Raw genomic sequence first — 26,608 nt, forward strand, 5'->3', positions numbered from 1 at the left:
GACTCTCACCAACTTTTACAAATGCACCATTGAAAGCATTCCTTCTGGTTGTATCACAGCCTGGTATGGAGCCTGCTCTACCTAAGACCGCAGGAAACTACAAAAGGTTGTGAATGTAGCCCAGTCCATCACTCAAACCAGCCTCCCATCCATTGACTCTGTCTACAATTCCCGCTGCCTCGGAAAGGCAGCCAGCATAATTAAGGACCCCACGCATCGCGGACATACTCTTCCGCCTTCTTCCATCAGGAAAAAGATACCAAAGTTTGAGGTCACGTACCAACCGACTCAAGAACAACTTCTTCCCTGCTGCCATCAGACTTTTGAATGGACCTACCTCGTATTAAGTTGATCTTTTCTCTACACCCTAATTATGACTGTAACATTACATTCTGCAGTCTCTCCTTCCTTCCCTATGTACAGTATGAATTGTCTGTACAGCATGCAAGGAACAATACTTTTCACTGTATACCAATACATGTGACAATATTAAATCAAATCAAATCAAAAACCAGGGGCAGGATTTAGATGAGAACTAGAAAGGCTGGGCAGTGTGGATAAATCCTCACGGAGCTCAAAGTAATGGTGCAGGCAGTTACAAAGAAAAGCTTCCTACTCATGGTATCCTCTCAGCTGAAAGCACATATGTAGATGTTGAGAAAGCGTATGTAGCCTCTAGTGTTTATGAGAAAGCCAAACTTCATTTCAGAGAAACAGTTGCAATCTACCACTTTGCAGATAATTATCATAACCCCAACTAATAGCAGCATCTTCTCCTCTCCCGTCTTCTAGTTGTCAAAATGATTTAATTGAGGTCCTCGCGCACATTGTTAATGATGAGTCCTCGAATGGCCGTAGCTTAATCTTGAATTTAGCTCTTGTGTTTCATGAACTCATCTGAACCACTTGATTAAATTGTAGCTTTAATGCACTCCTTTTGTACCATTTCGAAGTCCAATTACATGGTTTCTTTGTGTTATTGTGTAAGGGAGTGGTGACCCGTGGCTTTAGGGGCAACACAGCAGAGCAAGGGTCACCTGAGATGCAGGGTGGGTGGGAAGCCCAGAGAGTGGAGTCTTCCCTCAGGCAGGAGACATGTAGGGAACTAGGTGCAGACATGTGGCTGCTGTAAATTCTTCTTATTAATAAACACTTTTGTGTTTCTCATGAAGTCTGTGAAAGTGCACCATTACAAAGGGGCTGTGTGTTTATTTTTGCATCAGAACACAGTTTTTGAGTTACTGAATTTTTCTACCATTCCGTCCATTATGCCAACATCAACTCCTTCACTCGAGCAATCCAGAGCCGATCACTCAGCTCTATCCCGATTAGCCAGCAACTTTGTCTGCTTCAGGTGTGTCTCTACCTTATCCTTTAAAGCTCACTTTACTGTCTGTTCAACCACTCCATATCAAAGCATTTCCTGTTCCAGCAGCTCTGTCTAGATTAGGACAATCATTTCATCATTTGACTAAAACTGTAGTGAACCTCCTCGTGGCCATCTTTCCTCCTGCGAAAATCTCAAATCACTCATTACAACTCTTGTTTCCAATCCTAAACATCATCCTACAGACCTGTACCCAATAACATTTATGCCCCTTCGATATGGAGCATTCAAAGCTGCATGAAGTACTCTAACTGTGGCCTAATGAGGCTTATTTATTTTCTCTTGTACTATATTGCCTCAGTTAGGAGATACGCAATGCCTTTGGCTTGTTGTTTTTGAGGCCTTATCTATCCACACTGCACTTCTGATGAACAGTATGAATGCCAAGTTGTTGCTTCACACTTAAATGATTTTCAATTGAGTTTATATTAACATCCTGGTCAAAAACATACATACAGACAAGCTACTTTGAAAGAATTGTTTTTACTAGTTTTTGGAATATTTTGACATATGATGACTCTCTGGCTAGACTTTGGTGGAAGAAGCAACTGATCATAATGATAACAGAGACGGAGTGGCAGCCGCAGAATTGTAATCTTAACAAAAGCCCATGTTATACAGTAAATGGAATGGACCTTTATACGAAAACCCATTAACCTTTTTGGAGAAGAGAATGAAACTTGCATGTATGTAACACATGTCCCAACATCTCGTGAAAGTGCTTCATGTTCTATGCATTTCTTGTGAAATACAGTGGCCCCTCCGCGGCCGACCCCGGGCCATCCCCCATCCCCCCAGAGGCCTGCGCTGCAAGGCAGCCTGGCAACCCCGAGGGGCCCCGCTGCTACTTTTGCAGGGAGGCCAAGCACCCCCGCCAGCACTGCCCGGCCCGCGCATCCACCTGTAAGGGATGCGGCAAAAAGGGGTATGCCAGGCCCGGGTGGTTGCCGCGGTCTCTAGCGGTGAATGCGGACCGCAACCACAAACGTCTCTACGGGCCCCATGCGGCCAGCGGTCGCTGCCACCTCCATATCCCAGGGCCACGTGCGGACACCGGGCGCCGCCATTTTCTGGAACCCCAGCCATGTGTGACCAATGGGAGATGCCATCTTGGATGAACGCCCAGGACCCCAGCTCGGCTGACCACACACTGCCCGAAGAGAACTCTCAACTGCTGCGATTAGCCTCGGTGACCCTGGATCAGTCCCGGCCTCGAACGCTCTCAACCGCTACAACGACCGTATTCATCAATGGGCACGAGACTTCCTGCCTAATCGACTCTGGGAGCACGGAGAGCTTCATACACCCCGACACGGTAAGGCGCTGTTCTCTCCTCATCCACCCCGTTAATCAGAAATTCTCCCTGGCCTCCGGTTCACACTCAGTGGAGATAAAGGGGTTTTGTGTAGCAAACCTCACAGTCCAGGGAAGGGAGTTCAAAAACTTCCGTCTCTACGTCCTTCCCCACCTCTGTGCGGCTACACTCCTGGGTTTAGACTTCCAGTGTAACCTTCAAAGTCTGACCTTCCAATTTGGTGGCCCTATACCCCCCCCTTACTGTCTGCGGCCTCGCGACCCTTAAGGTCGACCCACCTTCCCTGTTTGCGAACCTCATCCCGGATTGCAAACCCGTCGCCACCAGGAGCAGACACTACAGTGCCCAGGACCGGATCTTTATTAGGTCAGAGGTCCAAAGGCTACTGAGGGAAGGGGTCATTGAAGCCAGTAACAGCCCCTGGAGAGCTCAAGTAGTGGTGGTAAAGACCGGGGAGAAGCATAGGATGGTCATCGACTGCAGTCAGACCATCAACAGGTTTACGCAGCTGGACGCGTACCCTCTCCCCCGCATATCCGACCTGATAAACAGGATTGTGCATTACAAGGTTTTATCCCCGGTGGATCTCAAGTCCGCCTACCACCAGCTCCCCATCCGCACTAGTGACTGCAAATACACTGCCTTCGAGGCAGATGGGCGGCTCTATAATTTCTTAAGGGTTCCCTTCGGTGTCACCAACGGGGTCTCGGTCTTCCAGCGCGAGATGGACCGAATGGTTGACCGGTACGGTTTACGGGCAACATTCCCGTATCTCTATAATGTCACCACCTGCGGCCACGACACCAACCTCCGAAAATTTCTCCAGACGGCAAAGATCCTTAACCTTGCATACAACAAGGATAAATGCGTGTTTAGCACCAACCGTCTAGCCATCCTCGGCTACATAGTGAGAAATGGAAATATAGGCCCTGACCCTGAATGCATGCGCCCCCTTATGGAGTTCCCCGTCCCTCACTGCTCCAAGGCCCTGAAACGCTGCCTAGGGTTTTTTAGCGACTACGCTCAGTGGGTCCCCAACTACACGGGCAAGGCCCGTCCCCTGATCCAATCCACAGTTTTTCCCCTGTCGATAGAGGCCCGCCAGGCCTTCAGCCACATCAAAGCAGACATCATCGACGAGCCCCTCCCCTTCCAGGTCGAGAGCGATGCGTCCGACGTAGCTCTGGTGGACACCCTCAACCAAACGGGCAGACCCGTGGCCTTCTTCTCCCGTACCCTCCATGCTTCCGAAATCCGCCACTCCTCAGTCGAAGAGGAGGCCCAGGCCATAGTAGAAGCTGTGCGACATTGGAGGCATTACCTGTCAGGCAGGAGATTCACTCTCCTCACTGTCCAACGGTTGGTTGCTTTCATGTTTGATAATGCACGGTGGGGCAAGATAAAAAACGACAAGGTCTTGCGGTGGAGGATCGAGCTCTCCACCTTCAACTACGAGATCCTGTATCGTCCCGGGAAGCTAAACGAGATTCCTGACACCCTGTCCCACGGCACATGTGCCACCGCACAAGTGGACCGCCTCTGAGTCCTCCACGAGGACCTCTGCCAGCCGGGGGTCACTCCATTTTTCCACTTCATCAAGACCCACAACCTGCCCTACACCCATCGAGAAATCTGCGCGGAGTGCAAACCACACTTCTATCGGCCAGAGAAAGCGCACCTGATAAAGGCTTCCCGCCCCATTGAACCCCTCAGCATGGACTTCAAAGGCCCCCTCCCCTCCACCGATTGCAACACGTACTTCCTGAACGTGATTGACGAGTACTCCCGGTTCCCATTCGTCATCCCCTGCCCCGACATGCCCGCAACCACCGTCGTCAAAGCCCTCCATAGCATCTTTGCACCGTTCAGTTTCCCCGCCTACATACACAGTGATAGGGGGTCCTCCTTTATGAGTGACGAACTGCGTCAATTCCTGCTTAGCAAGGGCATCGCCTCGAGCAGGACGACCAGTTACCACCTCCGGGGTAACGGACAGGTAGAGAGGGAGAACGGAACGGTCTGGAAGACCGTCCTACTGGCCCTACGATCCAGGAACGTCCTGGTATCCCGCTGGCAAGAAGTCCTCCCGGATGCCCTCCACTCCATCCGGTCACTGCTTTGTACGACCACCAATCAGACACCTCACGAATGTCTCCTTGTCTTCCCCAGGAAGTCCTCCTCGGGGAGCTCGCTCCCGACCTGGCTGGCAGCACCCGGATCTATCCTGCTCCGAAAACACAAGTCGGGCCCGTTGGTCGAGAGAGTCCATCTGCTCCATGCTAACCCCCAGTACGCCTACGTGGCGTACCCCGATGGCCGACAAGATACGGTCTCCCTACGGGACCTGGCGCCCGCCGGAACCCCACGCACATTCCAGCCACCAGTCCCACCCTCCCCTCCACCAGGGCACCTTATAGGAGGATCGGTCCTTCCTCCACCCCAGTCTAGGCCCCCCCACCCACCGAGGCCCCCCGCACGTGCTCCCTCCCCAGGTCAGCCATTTTTCCCACCTTCGTCTAGGGGTGACGAAGCTGCCATGGAGATCGAAGCCTCGCTCCCGAAGTCACAGACGCTCGAGCCTCCACCGGAGTCACCACCGAAGCTCCGACGATCACAGAGGACGACCAGGGCCCCCGATCGACTGATTGCTTCATTTTAACTGTAATCTGTAAATATTAACCATCAAATGTACATAGCTACCAGACTTATAAATAGTTACTAAAAACTGTACGGAGGTATTACGGTACCTCCATAACTAATTATACCATGTTGCTATGTTTTGTAGTTTCTGGCCACCACCCCCGCCGGACTCTTTTTTTTTAACAGTGGGTGAATGTGGTATTATAGGTATTACAGTACCCGATAGGCTAAAGCACCATTGGTGGAAACTGTATGCTTTCTATTGGTTAGAGTGTATGATAGCTCCGCCCTGATAGGCGGGGTATAAGAACCCGTGCCACCCCAGCAGCCCTCATTCTGTACCTGAGCTGCTGGGGGTAACATCTAGCTTATTAAAGCCTTCCGTTGGACTGCAACCTCGCTTTAGTGGTCATTGATTGTGCATCACTGTGTTTCAGGCGAAGGTGGTCACGTACCTGGGATACTGTGAGGATAAGGATGGCTTTCACCCCGGTAGAGCAATAGGTCCAGGCCATAAAGGGAGTCCCGATAACACAACCAAGGTCGTTTTGGGGGCTTGTGAACTATTATAGGAAATTTATCCTGAACTTAGCCGCTCTGTTAGAACCCCTACACGTGCTGCTGTGGGACGTTTTTCTAACATAAGACATACCCATTGGTCAGAGGTATCACTCCTGAGGCGGCACAGTAACATTGTGGATAGCACAATTGCTTCACAGCTCCAGGGTCCCAGGTTCGATTCCAGGCTTGGGTCACTGTCTGTGCAGAGTCTGCACGTTCTCCCCGTGTGTGTGTGGGTTTCCTCCGGGTGCTCCGGTTTCCTCCCACAGTCCAAAGATGTGCAGGTTAGGTGGATTGGACATGCTAAATTGCCCTTAGTATCTAAAAATGGTAGATAGAGTTACTGGGTTACGGGGATAGGGTGGAGGAGTGGGCCTAGGTAGGGTGCCCTTTCCAAGGGCCGGTGCAGACTCAATGGGCCAAATGGCCTCCTTCTGCACTGTAAATTCTATGATTCTAGGTGAAGCGTCACAGTTTTACAAATTTGCAATATTGTCTGGGGACCTTGTCCGGTAGCCTAAAAAATCACAGAATCATAGAACCATAACAGTGCAGAAGGAGGCCATTTGGACCACCAAGTCTATACCGACACTCTGAAAGAGGGTCCTAACCAGGCTCCCACCCTATCTCTGCAACCCCATAACCCACCTAACCCGCACATCCCAGGACACTAAGGGGCAATTTAGCATGGCCAATCCACCTAACCCGCACATCCCAGGACACTAAGGGGCAATTTAGCATGGCCAATCCACCTAACCCGCACATCCCAGGACACTAAGGGGCAATTTAGCATGGCCAATCCACCTAACCAGCACATCTTTGGACTGTCGGCGGAAACCCATGCAGACACGGGGAGAAAGTGCAAACTCCACACAGTCGGTCACCCAAACTGGGGATCGATCGAACCCGGGTCTTTAACGCTGTGAGGCAGCAGTGCTAACCACTGTGCCGCCCCTAATGTTGGGAGCAGGTATCCTAACAGCTGCTACTGTTAGATATTTAAAACAATCCATCTGCTAGTGCGCAGTGCCTCAAGGACTATTGATACGATAATTAAACATACTCAGACAGTGACGATGCTGCATGGGTATAGTGTAGAAATGTGTCCGGGTATTGTCTCACCAACTCACTTGCCTGTGTAAAATAGTACCTTCTTGATGCTGTTTAATAATGACAACATTTTGGATCAGTGAATGATAGTCTTTCATTTATATAGCACCTTTCATGACTTCAGGGTGTCTCAAAGCCCTTTACAGTCTGTAAAGTATCTTAATTTGCAGTTGTAATGCAGGAAATATTGCAGCCCAGTTATACACCACTATTTCCCACCGTCTGCAATGTTATAATGACCAGGTCATGTATTTTTAGTGATGTTGATTGAGGGACAGATATTGACCAGTACATTAGGGTGATCTCCCTTGCCCTTCATTGAAATTGTTACATATTTTGCCCCCATCAGGAAGGGCAGGTGGGACCAGAGTTTAAAGTCCCTTTCAAAAAGACCGCACCTTCTGACAAGTGCAGCCCCTCCTCGGTATTGCTGAGGAGCATCAGCCTAAATCTTTATGTTGAGGCCCTGGAGTGGGTCGTGAACCCACAACCTCCATTTTAGGAAGTGCCAATGCTACTAACTGAATCATGGCTGAGGCAATTTGAAACGGGCCACGATTTTTGAAACATAAAACCCATATCTTTTGTCAGATTGATTTCTCCACCACCGCACAACCCACCCTGCTATCTTGTTCTTTATCGGATGGTTTATTTTTCCCCTTGTAACTCCTTCATTTCTTTTTCTGCCCCCTTGCTTTTGCAGATAACTTTGCGAAGATGGACGAAAGTGCCATGGAATGTGGTGAAGCTCCTCAAACGAATGGAGAAAGGACTCAAATCAAACTCTCCTGCGTGCAGGTGACCAACTGCAGCCCGAGTCCTGTAAGCACCCACTTAGTGGGGTTTTATATCAAAGGATTGCTCCATCTGGGGTTGGCGTAGCTGTGAGCCTGATCGGGAAAATAGGGTTAACACCTGGAGTGAGCTTGATAGGAGGTTGTGGTGAGTCCAGGGGAGACCTGGCCTGAGTTTGGGAGGTCGGAAAGAGAGCCTAAGAAGAAAGAAATCACCAGGGCCGTGACTCGGCCTGCCACTGAAACTTCCTCAGTTTCTATAGGGAGGTGGACATCCAATTTCTGCACCCCATTAGATGATCAGTTTTTGAAATTTGACTTAATCTCTAATTATGCTCAGGGTGAAATATTTTGTTGGTTGGAAATTAAAGTAACAGAAAGGAAAAATACTAGCCTTCGGTGACCTTGGGTGCGCGAAGTGCCTTCCAGCCAATTAAATACTTTTGAAGTGTAGTTGCTTTTATAATATAAAGACAGCAACCAATTATCACACAGCAAGCTCCCACAAACAGAAGTGTGATGAATGAAAATGAAAATCTCTTATTGTCACAAGTAGGCTTCAAATGAAGTTACTGTGAAAAGCCCCTAGTCGCCACATTCCGGCGCCTGTTCCGGGAGGCTGGTACGGGAATTGAACCGTGCTGCTGGCCTGCCTTGGTCTGCTTCCAAAGCCAGCGATTTAGCCCTGTGCTAAACAGCCCCTTCATTTCTTTTTCTGCCCCCTTGATTTTGCAGATAACTTTGAGAAGATGGCCGAAAGTGCCATGGAATGTGGTGAAGCTGCTCAAACGAATGTTGCGATGTTAATGTTGAGATAATCAGTTTTGGTGAAATTGACTGAGGGATAAGTATTGGCCGGGGCATGGCGAGGACGGGGTGTGTGTGTGTGTGTGTGAAATTCCTCTGTGTGTCTTTGAAATAGTGTCACAGGATCTTTTACATCCACTTTGGAGAGCAGACAAGATCTCTGTTTAAAGTTTTACCTGGATAAATTGGTCGCAATACATTCTTTTCCCTTTGTGTATCGATTTGTGATGGAATATCTCTTTGATTAAAACACATTAATCAATGCAATCAGAATATTCTGCAGAAGTTGAAATTTTAAATATTGAAGTATTGCTACTTTGAGAGTGAATTAATGATATGCACGTAGAACAAATCAAACTGAAATTGTGAAAACTGTTGACATGTTCCATGTAATACCACATGATAGCTACTTCGCAGTTTACATTCAGATAGTGTTATGGGCCAGGGTTTAGAGAACCCCAAAGTGTATCATGGAGTTCCCCTGCCCCACAACTTTTAATAGATTGTGGTATGGGGAGCACACGGCCCACTCTACAGGTGTGGGACAGCAGAAATGGAAAAGTATTTTTTAAAAGCTAAACAATGTTTATTCTATGAACTCAAGTTAACCTTTTTAAAACATACAGTGAACATCTTAGCAACCATCAATTCAGATACAACCCCCAAAGAATACAACACTAAGTAATCCTTGATAACTTCCCAAACAACATCCAGAAGACAGATGAAACACCTTTTAACAGAAGCACTATCCCTTAAGAAATGCACACAGTAAATATACATTTTTATTTTTAAAAAAACAACACAAGCAAACAGGTACAATAATATAGTCCATTTTCTTTCTTCTTCCTCCAACTGAAATCTTTCCTGATTGACAGCCTCTTTGAACAAGAAAGTCTCTGCACGATCCGTCCATTTCTCTACGCCTCGGCATGTCTCTTTGAAGTCAGATACTTTACTTCAATCCGATCACAGAGTCCCTTGCAATTCTCCAACACGGGAGCATTGGTTATCACAGCTTTCAGGCAGTCAAATGCCTGTTGAAAGTCCGCTGTCCATTGAAATTTTCGATGTTTCTTCAGCAAGTCCATCAGTGGAGCAATCACACTACAAAACGTTTTCACAAATGTTCGATCAAATCCACTCATGCCAAGAAATCGCATTATTTCCCTTTGTCTCGAGGGTATCGGAAACTCCTCAATAACTGTTGATTTCACACCCCATGGGACCATTCGACATTGGCCCCACACCTCAGGAAGGACATACTGGCACTGGAGCGGGTCCAGTGGAGATTCACACGGATGATCCCAGGAATGGTAGGCCTAACATACGATGAACGTCTGAGGATCCTGGGATTATATTCATTGGAGTTTAGGAGGTTGAGGGGAGATCTAATAGAAACTTACAAGATAATGAATGGCTTAGATAGGGTGGACGTAGGGAAGTTGTTTCCATTAGCAGGGGAGACTAGGACCCGGGGGCACAGCCTTAGAATAAAAGGGAGTCACTTTAGAACAGAGACGAGAAGACATTTCTTCAGCCAGAGAGTGGTGTGTCTGTGGAATTCATTGCCACAGAGGGCGGTGGAGGCCGGGACGTTGAGTGTCTTTAAGACAGAAGTTGATAAATTCTTGATTTCTCGAGGAATTAAGGGCTATGGAGAGAGAGCGGGTAAATGGAGTTGAAATCAGCCATGATTGAATGTTGGAGTGGACTCAATGGGCCGAATGGCCTTACTTCCGCTCCTATGTCTTATGTCTTATGGTCTTATGATTGTATGGCCAAGAAAAGTGACTTGGGCCTTTCCAAATTCACTTTTGGCTAGGTTTATCACCAAACCCGCCTCTTGAAGTCGATCGAATCACTCCATCAGATGTTTTAAATGTTCTTTCCATGTCTGGCTGAAAATTACCAGATCGTTGATGTATACCGCACAATTGAGTAATCCTGAAACAACTTTGAAATGTTAACCGTTGAAATGTGGCTGGGGCATTTTTCATGCCAAATGGCATAACTTTGAATTGGTATATACCACCTGGAGTCAAAAAAGCTGAAATCTCCTTCGCCCTTTCGGATAAAGGTACATGCCAGTAACCTTTAAGTAAATCCAGTTTGGAAAATAAAAACTGATTGTCCCACTTTCTCAATGCAATCCTCCAAATGTGAGATAGGATAAGGGTCCGTCCTTGTAACTGCATTAACCTTTCTAGAGTCCACACGCAACTGTTGGGTACCGTCCGGTTCAGGTACCATCACTATGGGTGAGCTCCGTTGGCTGCAACCCACTTCAATTATGCCATTTTTAAGCATTCTCTCAATTTCTTTGTTAACCTGTGCCAATTTTAAAGGGTTAAGTCTATATGGATGTTGTTTGATTGGAACAGCATTTCCCACATCTACATCATGTATAGCCATTTTAGTACTTCCCAATTTATCTCTACAAATTTGCCCACGTGATATCAATAATTCTTTCAGGTCAGTCCGTTTTTCCTCTGGAAGGTAACTTAACAATTTATCCTAATTTTTAAGAACATCCTCGTTTTCCAATTTAATTTGAGGTATGTAAAATTCACAGTCATCTGGATTTGGTTCATCAGTTTGAGTTAGAATCATTAAAACCTCCTTTTTCTCACCTTCCCTTTCAAAGTACCTTTTAAGCATATTCCCATGACACACTCGGTGAGTCTTCCTTCTATCTGGTGTTTTTAACCACATAATTTACCTCACTTAATTTCCTTTCAATCTGATACGATCCACAAAACCTAGCTTTTAAAGGTTCACCTCCCACTGGTAACAATACTAAACCTTTATCTCGACTGGCAAAACTACGAACTTTGGATTTCTTGTCCACTACCCGTTTCATCACATTTTAAATGTTGTCCAGCCAATTTACCTGTTCTATTTAATCGTTTCCTAAAATTTGACACGTAAACCAATAATGTAATTTCCGATTTCTCACTCACCAATTTTTCCTTAATCAATTTATGTGGTCCTCTTACCTCATGACCAAAAATTAGTTCAAAAGGACCAAATTTGGTTGACTCATTAGGTGCATCCCTAATTGCAAACAGTATGAATGGAATTTCTTTATCCCAATCCTCTGGATAATCTTGACAATAAGCCCTCAACATTGTCTTTAATGTCTGATGCCACCCTTCTAACGTTCCCTGCGATTCTGGATGGTACGCAGTTGATTTAAATTGTTTTATTCCTAAGCTATCCATAACTTCTTTGAATAACCTTGAGGTAAAATTTGATCCTTGATCCGATTGTATTTCTGTGGGTAGTCCATATCTAGTAAAGAATTTAAGTAACTCCTCCACAATCTTTTTAGCTGTAATATTACGTACTGGAATGGCCTCTGGAAACCTAGTAGGCACATCCATTATAGTCAAAAGATATCGATTCCCACTTTTCATTTTCGGAAGCGGTCCTACGCAATCAATTAGGACCCTTGTAAAAGGTTCCTCAAATGCTGGATTAGGTATTAAGGGCACTGGTTTTATCACTGCTTGAGGTCTCCCTATCACTTGACATGTGCGACATGATTGACAAAATTTAACTCCATCTTTATGTAGTCCAGGCCAATAAAAATGTTTCTGGATTTTAGCTTGAGTTTTCCTTATTCCTAAATGACCTCCCACTGGTACCTCATGTGCAACTCGCAACACCTCCTTTCTATACCCTACCGGCAATACTACTTGATGAACTTCTATCCACTTTTCATCCGCCTGCATATGTAAAGGTCTCCATTTTCTCATCAAGACATTACATTTACGGTAATGACACTCTGGTATACACTCAGATTCCTCTTCCGTGTATGCTTTCTGATACATCCGTTTTATTTCTACATCTTTTTGTTGTAATTTTGCCACTTTTACTGAACTAAAAATATCCGCCTCATCCTCCACCTGTTCTTGTTCTTTTTCAACCATCTGATCAAAAATCGTTTCTGATAATTGCACTTCAACTTCATCTTCATTCTTTGATTTCTCCTCTTGTCTTAACCTGTGACTTTGCGACCTTGTTACTACACAATCTGGAAAAATCCCAGGATATTCGTCCTTCAACCCTTCAGTTGTCTGATCTTCCACTGGCTTATCAACCACAGTAGGCATCACTCCCACCTGCGATCCAGCTATATCATTACCCAAGATAAACTGTATTCCTGGACAAGATAGTTTATCTATTACTCCTACTACCACTTCACCACTCTTCACTGGACTTTCCAATCTTACCTTGTATAATGGAACACTACTCCTCTCACCCTGAATTCCACATATTACCACCTTTTCTGGCAACATTCTTCCCAAACTACATAACTCCTCATCTCTTACCATTTAAAGATTGACTAGCTCCCGTATCTCTTAAAATTGTGACTTCTTTACCTGCTCCTCCTGATACACATGAGTAAACCTTACCCACACAAGTAAATTCATTTAAGAGATCTTTCGCACCTCATTCGCTTCACTTGGGCTTTCCTTTACCACTTTAACAAAGCCCACTGTCTTATCCTGTTTTACCACATCAGCCTTCCCAGTGCTTTTCTTCAACCGTCAACACTGTGACTTTACATGGCCTAGTTTATTACAGTGAAAACATTTGAAACTTTTCATTTCTTTTCCACCCTCCTGGATTTCTTTTTTAATCTGAGGTACACGCTCCTTATTATCTCCCATCAGATCACCTTTACCTTTACCACTTGAGTATTTCTCATGTCCCCAGTTTCTATCCCTCACAGGCTGAAACTGATGTCAGAAACCAAGCTTTGATTTATGAACTAATTCATAATCATCTACCATTTCTGCTGCTAACCTCGCATTTTTAACCCTCTGCTCTTCCACATGAGTTCTCACTACATCAGGAATTGAATTTTTAAACTCCTCCAAAAGTATAATTTCTCTGAGAGCTTCATACGTTTGGTCTATTTTCAAAGCCCTTATCCACCTATCAAGATTACTCTGTTTGAGCCTTTCAAACTCCATGTATGTTTGACCAAATTCTTTCCTTAAATTCCTGAACCTTTGTCTGCAGGCTTCAGGCACCAGTTCATATGCACCACAATGGATTTTTTCACCTCCTCATACGTCCCAGATACCTCCTCCGGTAGTGATACAAGCACTTCACTAGCCCTACCTACCAGCTTTGTTTGAATCAGTAATACCCACATGTCCTGTGGCCATTTCATTTGTTTACCTACCTTCTCAAATGAAATGAAAAAGGCTTCTACCTCCTTCTCATCAAACCTTGGCAATGCTTAGACATATTTAAATAGATTCCCACCAAGCATTTGACTTTGACTCTCTTTCTCACGATCATCCAACTGTACATTTCGCTTTATGTCTGCCAATTTTAACTGACTGTCATGTTTCATGGTCATTTTCTGAAGTTCAAACTCTCTCTCTTTATCTTTTTCCCTGATCTGTATCTCCCTTTCTCTTTCTTTTTGTTCTGCTTGGGCTATTCTTTCTTTTCTCCTTTCTTCTCTCTCCTTTTCTTTTTCCTCTCTCTCTCTTTCTTTTTCCTCTCTATCTCTTTCTCTCTCACTTTTTCCGCTCCATCTTTATCGTATTCAAGCAGCTTTAATTCTTTCTCGTATTCCATTTGTTTAATTTGCAACTGAATTTTTGCCATTTCCAATGAGTTAAACTCTATCTCAGGCAAGTTTAAATGCTTAGCCACCGCTATAATTACCTCACCTTTTCGCATTTTGTCAGGTAACGTTAACTGCAATGTTTTTGCCAAATCTAACAGTCTGCTTTTAGTCTGTCCGTAAGGTACTGCGTGTGACCGTCTCCACCCCCAAAAACTTCTGAGCCTCTGAAAGAGCCATTGTCCACAACACACTCCCCACTTAAACTAGAATCCAAACCTGAAAAACAACGACAATATGCTCACCCCTCACTGTCTTTACGTTCACTAAGCCAGTCCAATAGATAGATGTTTATCCCGCTTGAGCCCCCAATTTGTTATGGGCCAGGGTTTAGAGAACCCCAAAGTGTATCATTTAGTTCCCCTGACCCACAACTTTTAATAGATTGTGGTACGGGGAGCACACGCCCCACTCTACAGGTGGTTACAGCAGAAATGGAAAAGTATTTTTTAAAAGCAAAACAATGTTTATTCTATGAACTCAAGTTAACCTTTTTAAAACATTCAATGAACATCTTAGCAACCATCAATTCAAATAAAACCCCCAAAGAATACAACACTAAGTAATCCTTAATAACTTCCCAAACAACATCCAGAAGACCCAAGAAACACATTTCAACAGAAGCACTACTGAGAACATTTATAATTCTGAATTCACCAAATGATCAAGAGATAGTCTTTTGATGGCAGAGAGAACGGCAGTACACCTGCTTGGTCTGGCTTCAGCTCCAACACTGAAAAGGAAACTAAAACACACCCTGCAGCCTGCTCAAAAACAAAAGTAAAAAGCTTACAGACAGCCCAGCTCCACCCACTCTCTGACATCACTGCAGTAATAAACACCCATTTCTTAAAGGTACTCTCACATGCCAATAGCACACCCAATGTAGCAAAATGTCCTTTCCAGGGGCTTCGCAGTTGAGGGTCTGATGTGATCAGGAGCTGAACTGTGACCAGTGGAGTTACCCAAAGACGCTATCAAAAAGATTTAAGGCAGGGGCATTTAGGAGGTAAGTTCCATTGTGCAGGGTGACGATAGCTTTTACATTGTTGTAAATCTGAAAGAAGGAAGGAGGAACAAACAGTGGAAAAGCTGGATTGGAAGGATGGAATGGAATGGAGGGATTTGAGGAGAAAGAGTTCGAAATTGATATGCCAAAGTACCATGGTTGACTTTTGGATCTCTTTAATGTTCATGCTGTCGACTGTTTTGACATTTGAACCTTAGTTCGCTCTTAATAGCTACATAGATACACGGGAAGAGGAAGAGGCCACTTAGTCCCTTGAGCCTGTTCCCACCATTCAATGAGATCCTGGCTGATCTATTACCTAATCCCATTGTGATGAATGGAGGAAATTGTTATATATATTGTATATATATCTGGTGCAATAATAATTTTATAAATCCTGGTTTAACATACAGGCAGGTGGTGTGCGTGTGCAAAAGATGCAATTAAGATGTCATAAATGTTAGGATAATCATTGATTCTAATAATTTAATTGTTTACCTCTGTCGGACTAACGACCTTTCGTATATAGAAAGAAGGTTCCCTGGGGTTCAGATAATTGAGGGTTGTGTTTAACCTTAATAGAATAGAGATGATGTAATTAATGGGAGGAGCCAGGTCTGTAGCAAGCAGTTTAGCTTTTAGTCTGCCAAAGACAGAAGGGCTTGCAGCTTCTGTATGAAAGAGTCACCACATCAACAGCATCACCCTCATAGACCCTTACTGTTACCTCTTCAAAAATCAAGTTAGGTAAACATGATATCGCCTCTAGAAATCCATGCTGGCTATTTCTAATCAACCTACAATATTCCACGTGACCACTAATTCTATCCCAAATAGCTGTTTCTAGAAGCTTGCCCACTATTGGTGTTAAACTGCCTGCTCTGTAATTGCTGGGGCTTATCGTAACAAGCTTTGAACAAGGACGTAACATGTGCAATTCTTCAGTCCTCTGGTACTTTCCCTGGATCTAGAGAAGACTGGAAGCTGATGGCTCGCTCCCCTGCAATCTCCATTCTCACCTCCTTCATTATCCTTGGATGCATCTCATCCTGTTCCTGGTACCTCCACAACTTTCAGTACCGCCAGTCTATTCGACACTTTCTCCTTATCAATCTTGAACCCTTCTCGGGACAGAGTTTCCTCCTCTGTCACCATGGCCTGTGTAGTATTGGATTGGATTGGATTTGTTTATTGTCACGTGTACCAAGGGATAGTGAAAAGTATCTTTCTGTAAGCAGCTCAACAGATCCTTCAGCACATGAAAAGAAAATACATAATAGGGCAACACAAGGCCCACAATGTAAATACATAGACACCGGCATCGGGTGAAGCATACAGGGTATAGTATTAATCAGCTCAGCCCAAAAGAGGGTCGTTTAGGAGTCTGGTAACAGCGGGTAAGGAGCTGTTTTTGAGTCTGTTTGTGCGTGTTCTCAGACTTCTGTACCTCCTGCCCGATGGAAGGAGTTGGAAGAGTGAGTAAGCCGGGTGGGAGGTGCTGCCCGTTTTCACCAGGCAGCGGGAGGTGTAGATGGAGTCAATGGATGGGAACTAGAACATAGAACAGTACAGCACAGAACAGGCCCTTCGGCCCTCGATGTTGTGCCGAGCTTTGTCCGAAACCAAGATCAAGCTATCCCACTCCCTGTCATTCTGGTGTGCTCCATGTGCCTATCCAATAACCGCTTGAAAGTTCCGACTCCACTATCACAGCAGGCAGTCCATTCCACACTCTAACCACCCTCTGAGTAAAGAACCTACCTCGGACATCCCACCTATCTCTCCCACCCCGAACCTTATAGTTATGCCCCCTTGTAACAGCTACATCCACCCGAGGAAATAGTCTTGGAATGTCCACTCTATCTAACCCCTCATCATGGGAGACGGGTTGTACCTCCTTGGTAAAGATGGATGCAGAGTATTCATTTAATACCTTAGTCATGCCTCTTGTCCCAATGTATAAATCCACTTTCAGGGCCCCAAGTGGGTCTTCTCCTTTTATTATTTATATGCCGAAAGGAGACTTTGGGATTCCCCTTTATGTTGGCTGCCAGTCTTTTCTCATAATCCCTCTTCACTTCTCTAATCCGCTATTTCACCTCCCCTCTGAACCTTCTGTATTCAGCTTGGTTCTCAACTGTATTTTCTACCTGATGCCTGTTGTAAGTACAAGTTTTTGCCTAGATTTATATCCCCCTTTTTATCCAGGGAGCTCTGGATTTATTTGTCCTTTTTGAGGGAATATATCTTGGACTGTATCCAGACTGTTTCTGTTTGAAGGTATTTGAATTTACGGCACTAAAGTAGGCCACTTGGCCCACTCACACTAGGCCTGAAGCTCATGCTTGTATCATGGCCCCTGCCACCCCTTCTCATGGAGGAAATACCTCGTTAGCTTGAGGAATGCCTGGATTTGTTTCTTGAGCCCGAATTTTCCGGATGTTCTCACCGGTGGCATCTTCCAGTCATGCTGACGGTGAACCCCTGCTGTGGGTTCCCGGGTGGTGGAGAGGGGGGGGGGGGGGGGGGGGATGCATAGAACGGGAAGCCCCGTTCACAGTGACTGGATCAGAAGATCCCCCTAGCCAATAGCCAGCCGCCCCTGCTGTTGTGAAAGACACTGCGGGCAACGTGGACAATACCGCCCTTGGTTTTGGGGCAGGGGGTTTGTGCAATGTCGCCCACCTTTCCCTTGTTTGATCCTACTTACATCTTTGTTTTCCCCTTGACCATACTGGTGATCCATGTGTTTTATCTTTGGCCTCCCAACAGCTTCGCGAAACCCAACTATGTCATTATTGTGCCAGCTGTTGGTAGCACTCTCGTCCTTGAGTCAGAAGCTTGTGGGTTCAAATCCCAATCCAGGGCTTGAGCACAAAGTCCCGGCAGACAAAATAATGCAGTGCCCAGGGAGTGCTGCAGTGCCCAGGAAGTGCTGCAGTGCCCAGGGAGTGCTGCAGTGCCCAGGGAGTGCTGCAGTGCCCAGGGAGTGCTGCAGTGCCCAGGGAGTGCTGCAGTGCCCAGGGAGTGCTGCAGTGCCCAGGGAGTGCTGCAGTGCCCAGGGAGTGCCGCAGTGCCGAGGGAGTGCCGCAGTGCCGAGGGAGTGCCGCAGTGCCGAGGGAGTGCCGCAGTGCCGAGGGAGTGCCGCAGTGCCGAGGGAGTGCCGCAGTGCCGAGGGAGTGCCGCAGTGCCGAGGGAGTGCCGCAGTGCCCAGGGAGTGCCGCAGTGCCCAGGGAGTGCCGCAGTGCCGAGGGAGTGCCGCAGTGCCGAGGGAGTGCCGCAGTGCCCAGGGAGTGCCGCAGTGCCCAGGGAGTGCCGCAGTGCCGAGGGAGCGCCGCAGTGCCCAGGGAGCGCCGCAGTGCCCAGGGAGCGCCGCAGTGCCGAGGGAGCGCCGCAGTGCCGAGGGAGCGCCGCAGTGCCCAGGGAGCGCCGCAGTACCGAGGGAGCGCCGCAGTGCCCAGGGAGCGCCGCAGTACCGAGGGAGCGCCGCAGTGCCCAGGGAGTGCAGCAGTACCGAGGGAGTGCCGGGGCGCCAAGGGAGTGCTGGGGCGCCGAGGGAGTGCTGCAATACTGAAGGAGTGCTGCAGTGCCCATGGAGTGCTGCAGCGCCCATGGAGTGCTGCAGCGCCCATGGAGTGCTGCAGCGCCGAGGGAGAGCTGCAGCACCGAGGGAGTGCTGCAGCGCCGCGGGAGAGCTGCAGCACCGAGGGAGTGCTGCGGCGCCGAGGGAGAGCTGCAGCACCGAGGGAGTGCTGCAGCGCCGCGGGAGAGCTGCAGCACCGAGGGAGTGCTGCGGCGCCCAGGGAGAGCTGCAGCACCGAGGGAGTGCTGCAGCGCCCAGCGAGTGCTGCAGCGCCCAGCGAGTGCTGCAGTGCCGAGGGAGTGCTGCAGCGTCGAGGGAGTGCTGCAGTGCCCAGCGAGTGCTGCAGTACCGAGGGAGTGCTGCAGTACTGAGGGAGTGCTGCAGTGCCCAGCGAGTGCTGCAGTGCCCAGCGAGTGCTGCAGTGCCCAGCGAGTGCTGCAGTGCCCAGCGAGTGCTGCAGTGCCCAGCGAGTGCTGCAGTGCCCAGCGAGTGCTGCAGTGCCCAGCGAGTGCTGCAGTGCCCAGCGAGTGCTGCAGTGCCCAGCGAGTGCTGCAGTGCCGAGGGAGTGCTGCAGTGCCCAGCGAGTGCTGCAGTGCCCAGCGAGTGCTGCAGTACCCAGGGAGTGCTGCAGTGCCCAGCGAGTGCTGCAGTACTGAGGGAGTGCTGCAGTACTGAGGGAGTGCTGCAGTGCCCAGCGAGTGCTGCAGTGCCCAGCGAGTGCTGCAGTGCCCAGCGAGTGCTGCAGTACCGAGGGAGTGCTGCAGCGCCGAGGGAGTGTCAAACTAAGGGCACATCTGCACTCTAAGTGGACATAATGCCCCATCGCTCCCTTTCAAAGTAGATCAGGGGTTCTATCTCGGATGCCCGGGTCAATATTTATCCCACAATCAATGTCACAAAACATTGATCATCTCCTTATCTCATTGCTTTTTGTGGGAGCTTGCTGTGTGCAAATTGGTTACCTCGTTTCCTACATCACAACCTTGCCTACATTTCAAAAAGTACGCCATTGCCTGTAAAATGGCTTTGGGACAGTAAATGGTTGTGAATGGAGGGACAGAAATGCAATATTTTCTTATATATTTTGTGAGATCTCACTGCTCCTTGATTCACTCCTGACCTCATTCTAAATGTAAGATTATGATTTGATTTGATTTGAATAATTGTCACATGTACCGAAGTACAGTGAAAAGTATTTTTCTGAGGCCGAGGAACATACACAGTACGTACATTGTAGACACAAGAATAATCAACAGAGTACATTGACAAATGGTACATCGACAAACAGTATTTGGTTACAGTGCGGAACAAGGGGCCAAACAAAGCAAATACATGAGCAAGAGCAGCATAGGGTGTCGTGAATAGTGTTCTTACAGGGAACAGATCAGTCCGAGGGGGAGTCGTTGAGGAGTCTTGTAGCTGTGGGGAAGAAGCTGTTCCTATGTCTGGATGTGCGGGTCTTCAGACTTCTGTACCTTCTGCCTGATGGAAGGGTCTGGAATAAGACAATGCCTGGGTGGGAGGTGGTCTCTGATAATACTGTCTACCTTCCTGAGGCAGCGGGAGGTGTAGACAGAATCAATGGGAGGGTGGCAAGCTTGTGTGATGCGTTGGGCTTAGTTCACCACAGTCTGCAGTTTCTTGCGATCTTGGACTGAGCAGTTGCCATACCAGGCTGTGATGCAGCCGGATAGGATGCTCTCTATCGCACATCTGTAGAAGTTTGTGAGAGTCGATGCAGACATGCCGAAATTTATTTAGTTTCCGCAGGAAGTAGAGACGTTGTTGGGCTTTCTTGACTGTCTTGATTATGCCATCTGTTCTGGAACATGTGGTGGTCTAACTGGGCCTCTGGGCTCATTCGCACTGTAAAGGACTATTTGGAAGCTTGTCAGCTCTCACTGGGTACTGCTAGATGGGCCTCCCTTTATCTGCCAGGGCTCTAATGAGTCCTTGGGAAGTGAATACTGGGCAGGGTGTATCACAGGATGAATTTCTGTCACATTGTTTATTTGATCAATGCAATGAGCATTGAGCTGGCAGTTGTAAAATAAAAAGTCAATCTCCGATTGTTGCCGTCGGGCTGCGTTTTTACTTGACTGCATTAAGAAAACTAAGTATTGTGGTTTCCGACTCTTGAATTCATTACGGTGTGGTTGCAATGTTAACCATGACTTCTCTTTATTCGCTAACAGGACAATGGGATCAAGTTGGACAAACATATAACCGACCAGGAAAGAGCGAAAACGAAAGCAGCGAAGCGAAGGGCGAAGAAAAAGGTTTTTGTTTTGCTTGTTGGCTTTCCAGTGGCGAATAACATTTCTGCTGGAGAAAAGAATGGGTTAATCCCAGTGAGCCCCGATAGATTGGTAATGTCATGTATGAATTTCAATGCCGGGTGCGATGCCAGATAGGTTGGCCATACATCCCAGCGATTGTCGAATCAAAGAGTGCCTTCCTTCAGTTGTTCGTAATGGGGAGAGTACAGACCACAATCAACCAGCCCACATTTGCAAATCCCAAACCAAAATGTCCACTGTTCAATATGATTCTGCGATTGGGCAGCAATTGATGAACAATCCTGAGTGCGTTAACAGCTATACTCGCAACCAATGTCAGATAATCAGTTGCGCTAATAATATGGCTCGTTAACCCATGTTGGAAACGGTATACACAGGGAATTGTTCTCCTCAAACTAAAGGAATATGTTCAAGTCTTGCGCCTTTTTTTGTGTTTGGAAGCCAATAGTTCTCTGCTGCTTCAAGGCGATGCCTCTGCCAATCAGAGTCGACTCGCCAACCAGTCAACATCCTTTCCTCTTTTAGTACAAATTGTCGTGATTGTTAGAAATTTGGCATTCTTCCATTTGTTCCGATGAGTGCCAGGTGAGAAGCACCAGCAGCATGGGTTGATGCAGCCCATGTCCAAATCTAGCTGGCCCTGGACAATATCCTGCTGGACCTGGACAATATCCAGCAGCCCATGTCCAAATCCAGCTGGACCTGGACAATATCCAGCAGCCCATGTCCAAATCCAGCTGGACCTGGACAATATCCCGCTGGACTTGGACAATATCCAGCTGGAGCTGGACAATATCCAGCAGCCCATGTCCAAATCCAGCTGGACCTGGACAATATCCCGCTGGACTTGGACAATATCCAGCTGGACCTGGACAATATCCAGCAGCCCATGTCCAAATCCAGCTGGACCTGGACAATATCCCGCTGGACTTGGACAATATCCAGCAGCCCATGTCCAAGTCCAGCTGGACTTGGACAATATCCAGCAGCCCATGTCCAAATCCAGCACCCCATGTCCAAATCCAGCTGGACCTGGACAATATCCAGCTGGACCTGGACAATATCCAGCTGGACCTGGACAATATCCAGCAGCCCATGTCCAAATCCAGCTGGACCTGGACCATATCCAGCTGGACTTGGATAATACCCAGCAGCCCATGTCCAAATCCAGCTGGACCTGGACAATATCCAGCAGCCAATGTCCAAATCCAGCTGGACTTGGACAATATCCAACTGGACCTGGACAATATCCAGCAGCCCATGTCCAAATCCAGCTAGACCTGGACAATATCCAGCTGGACTTGGACAATATCCAGCTGGACTTGGACAATATCCAGCTGGACCTGGACAATATCCAGCAGCCCATGTCCAAATTCAGCTGGACCTGGACACTATCCAGCTGGACTTGGATAATATCCAGCTGGACCTGGACAATATCCAGCTGGACCTGGACAATATCCAGCTGGACCTGGACAATATCCAGCTGGACCTGGACCATATCCAGCTGCACTTGGACAATATCCAGCAGCCCATGTCCAAATCCAGCTGGACCTGGACAATATCTAGCTGGACTTGGACAATATCCAGCTGGACTTGGATAATATCTAGCAGAACCGTTTGTCCAAATCCAGCTGGACCTGGACAATATCCAGCTGGACTTGGATAATATCCAGCTGGACTTGGATAATATCCAGCAGCCCATGTCCAAATCCTGCTGGACCTGGATAATATCCAGCTGGACCTGGACAATATCCAGCAGCCCATGTCCAAATCCAGCTGGACCCGGACAATATCCAGCTGGACTTGGATAATATCCAGGAGCCCATGTCCAAATCCAGCTGGATCCGGACAATATCCAGCTGGATTTGGACAATATCCAGCAGCCCATGTCCAAATCCAGCTGGACCCAGACAATATCCAGCTGGACTTGGATAATATCCAGCAGCCCATGTCCAAATCCAGCTGGACTTGGACAATATCCAGCAGCCCATGTCCAAATCCAGCTGGACTTGGACAATATCCAGCTGGACTTGGATAATATCCAGCAGCCCATGTCCAAATCCAGCTGGACCCGGACAATAGCCAGCAGCCCACTCCCAAATCCAGCTGGACCTGGATAATATCCTGCAGCCCATGTCCAAATCCAGCTGGACCTGGACAATATCCAGCAGCCCATGTCCAAATCCAGGTGGTCCCGGACAATATCCAGCAGCCCATGTCCAAATCCAGCTGGACCTGGATAATATCCAGCAGCCCATGTCCAAATCCAGCAGGACCTGGACAATATCCAGCAGCCCACACCCAAATCCAGCAGTACAAATACTCCTAAATAAGACACAGTTGATTGTTACCATATAAACTACACTCATCTAGTCATAGTTCCAGACATAATGTTCAATTTACCCCAAATGATCTGCTTGAAATTGTGTGTTTTTCTTTCGATCTCTGTTATCCTGACTTCATCAAATAAATGCATGTGTAACATTGAATTTCTTTGTCATTTGCTTAGAGGTAACAGGTAACCTGATCCTCTTTTACTGACCTGGCAGCATTTTTCCATAGGTCCTGTTTAGTTTGTCGCTGCACTTTCCGACACACCTCTTTCACTTTTTAATAATAATAATAATCTTTATTATTAGTGTCACAAGTAGACTTACATGAGCACTGCAATGAAGAAAATCCCCGAGTCGCCACATTCCGGTGCCTGTTCGGGTACACAGAGGGAGAATTCAGACTGTCCAATTCACCTAACAAGCATGTCCCTCGGGACTTGTGGGAGGAAACCGGAGCGCCCGGAGGAAACCCACGCAGACACGGGGAGAACGTGCAGACTCCGCACAGACAGTGACCCCAGCCGGGTCTCCCAGCCCCCCTCCTGACACTGGCGCATCTCGAGGGCCGCGGGCAGATCAGGGTGGCATGACGATGCCTGTGACACCAGTAACTCGGGCGGGGCCCGCCGGCCCCAGACCCTTCAGAGGACGTTTGCCAAACGTATCAAGGGCGCGGAAGGCAGAAGGCTCTCTCCACCTCCACCTCCACCTCTGATGTGCATCCTGGGGACCCACCTAGACATTGCAGTAGACCACGGAAGACCAAGGAGATTGAGGAACACTGAATGGACATGGGGGTGGGGGTCGTAATCTGTAGCTAGGGGGAATGGAAATCTATCACAGTAAAATGTTCACTATTAAAACATTCACGCCTCATACATGTGAAGCCTTATTAATCTTCACAGCGGGTATACTCACACCCCTGCCACCCCTGGGCACAGTGGTCCAAGATCAACCCCGCCCCCCCCCCTCCCTGATACAGCCCCCGTTCAGAGGATGGGTGTGAGCGTGCTGCCAGCGGAAAGGCAGGCGTCAGATCTCAGAAACTGAGGAGACCAGAGCTTTCCTCACAGCGAGTTATGGGAAAATGGGGGACGGGAGGGAAATGGGGGTTGGGGGGGTAATGGGGGGGGGGGGGGAGAGGGAAATGGGGGAGGTTGAGATGATGGACACAAGTTCGTCCTGGGAGAATCTGGAGACGATGAGGGCATCCTTGGTCCTCCTGGTATGTTGGGTCCTTACCGCCGTCTATCCTCCGTTCTTTGGTTCCACCTCCTGGACCCCCCTCGTCCTCAGACGAGGCCACACGTCCCCTCGCCTCCTCCAGCATATCACGCCGCTGCATGCCAGATTGTGGTGGACATAGCGGACCACCATAAAGCATGAGACCCTCTGGAGGGTGTATTGCAGGGCACCATCAGAGCAGTCAAGTCATTGGAACCGCATTTTCAGCAGGTCGATGCACCGCTGGACGACATGTGGGCCTCAGTCTCGGCCTTGGCCTCAGGCCTCCACACCGGTGTCTGATAGACATCAATTCAGACGAGACGCTGAGAAGCAGCGAGCCGATGCTTTAATAAGCTAAATATGTGCCGACCTGTAGCTCCTCACCCACTGCAGGGCTGACCCAGGACAACAGGCTATATACCTCCACCGCTGGGCGGAGCCACAGGCGGAGCCAACAGCAGCACCAATAATAACATTCCAACAGTACAACAGCAACAACCAATAACAGAACAGCAATAACAATAAGTATATACAACAGTGGAGATAACAATACTAATAGAACAGTAGAACATATATATAACAGCCTTACGTAGCCATACGTGGCTCACCACAGTGTCATCAGCCATGACCTTCCTGGGTATTGCTTGTCCAACAAGAGCCAACCCTTCATCATGCCCTTGAAGACACCGAGGATCTGCGAATGCCCCAGGATGTATGCTGTGTCATGCATGCTCTCGGTAGCTGGGAAACATGCTCATGATTCGGAAGCGGTGGTCGCACATGATCTGAACATTCAGGGAGTGGAACCCCTTTCTGTTAATATAGGGCACTCTCTTGCTCCATTGCCCGCAGGGTGACATGCTTGCCATCGATTGCACCCAGCGATGGTAGCCAATCCTGCAGCCTGGACATCTTGGTGGGCCTGGTCCAACTCGAAGATGATGTAGTTCGATGCCCGGGCACACACAATATCCATCACCTGTGGATGGAAGATTATGATATGCCACAAATCTCCGCTCGAGCCCTGGAATGACCTGGTGGCATAAAGGTTGACGGCTGCAGTGACCTTCATGGCCACCGGGAGCAGGTGTCCTCCTCCTCCATGAGGACGTGTCGCAGGTGCTGCACTGTCTCTCTGCTGAGACACAATCTTCTGTGGCACATGGTGTCCGTCAGCTCATTGAAGGACCAATGAGGCCTGTACACCTTGGGTCACTGCTGGCCTCCCCTTCTATTTCCCGCCACAGCCTGATGGGCGGCTGGGTCTTGCACACGATGTGTCGCCGCCAGCGAGTGTTGGCATTGCTGCTGTCTTCAGTGTCTGGCCCCCTCAGCTACCACAAGCAGGCAAGGGCAGATTCCACGGGATCAACTCCAGCAAACATAGCTTCATCTGGAACGAATTGGAGAAGGAGAGAGAACAACTTTGAAAGTTAATGCGATGATTAATATTTCTTTCAATTTTAGCTGCATGTGAGACCTTGTCCTGAAGCAACTTGTTCTGTAGATGTTGATAGTAAGACGGAAACTTTGTATTGATCCTTTGAAACTGTTTTTTCCTTATAGCGTCAGAAGGAAAGAAAGAAACTCGAAAAAGGAAAAAGCAATGAAGTGAACAGACAGGTAAGGAAAGAAGTAGTACCATCCGCTGTTCTCTTCATTTCAACCAGGTGTTTGGAAAGAAGAGGCCTAATGGAATTTTGCTATGATTGCTGGAGATTCCCTGGAGAGCAGATAGTTTGAGACATTGTGTTTAGATTTAGGTAAGCAGGTCATGGGATCTGAGTGGGATAAAGATGATGTAATTAATGGGAGGAGCCAGGTCTCTCTGTAGTTTTGCAGTTTGATATAGTTTTGGCAGTCAGCTGGGAGCTTTAAACTGCGTAGCAGCT

General features: G+C 47.7%; 1 protein-coding gene across 1 annotated transcript in view; it reads left to right on the top strand.

Annotated features, from left to right (window-relative positions):
* The window catches only part of LOC140393308 (uncharacterized), a 160,711-nt gene that overhangs the window by 29,975 nt on the left and 104,128 nt on the right, over positions 1-26,608 (top strand). The window contains exons 2-4 of the mRNA XM_072479621.1: positions 7,717-7,835; positions 21,052-21,135; positions 26,283-26,339. Coding sequence (XP_072335722.1) covers positions 7,717-7,835; positions 21,052-21,135; positions 26,283-26,339 — 260 coding nt within the window. The remainder of the gene's footprint in view (positions 1-7,716; positions 7,836-21,051; positions 21,136-26,282; positions 26,340-26,608) is intronic.

This window comes from Scyliorhinus torazame, chromosome 16 (assembly GCF_047496885.1).
Source record: "Scyliorhinus torazame isolate Kashiwa2021f chromosome 16, sScyTor2.1, whole genome shotgun sequence".
Taxonomy (NCBI): Eukaryota; Metazoa; Chordata; class Chondrichthyes; order Carcharhiniformes; family Scyliorhinidae; genus Scyliorhinus; species Scyliorhinus torazame.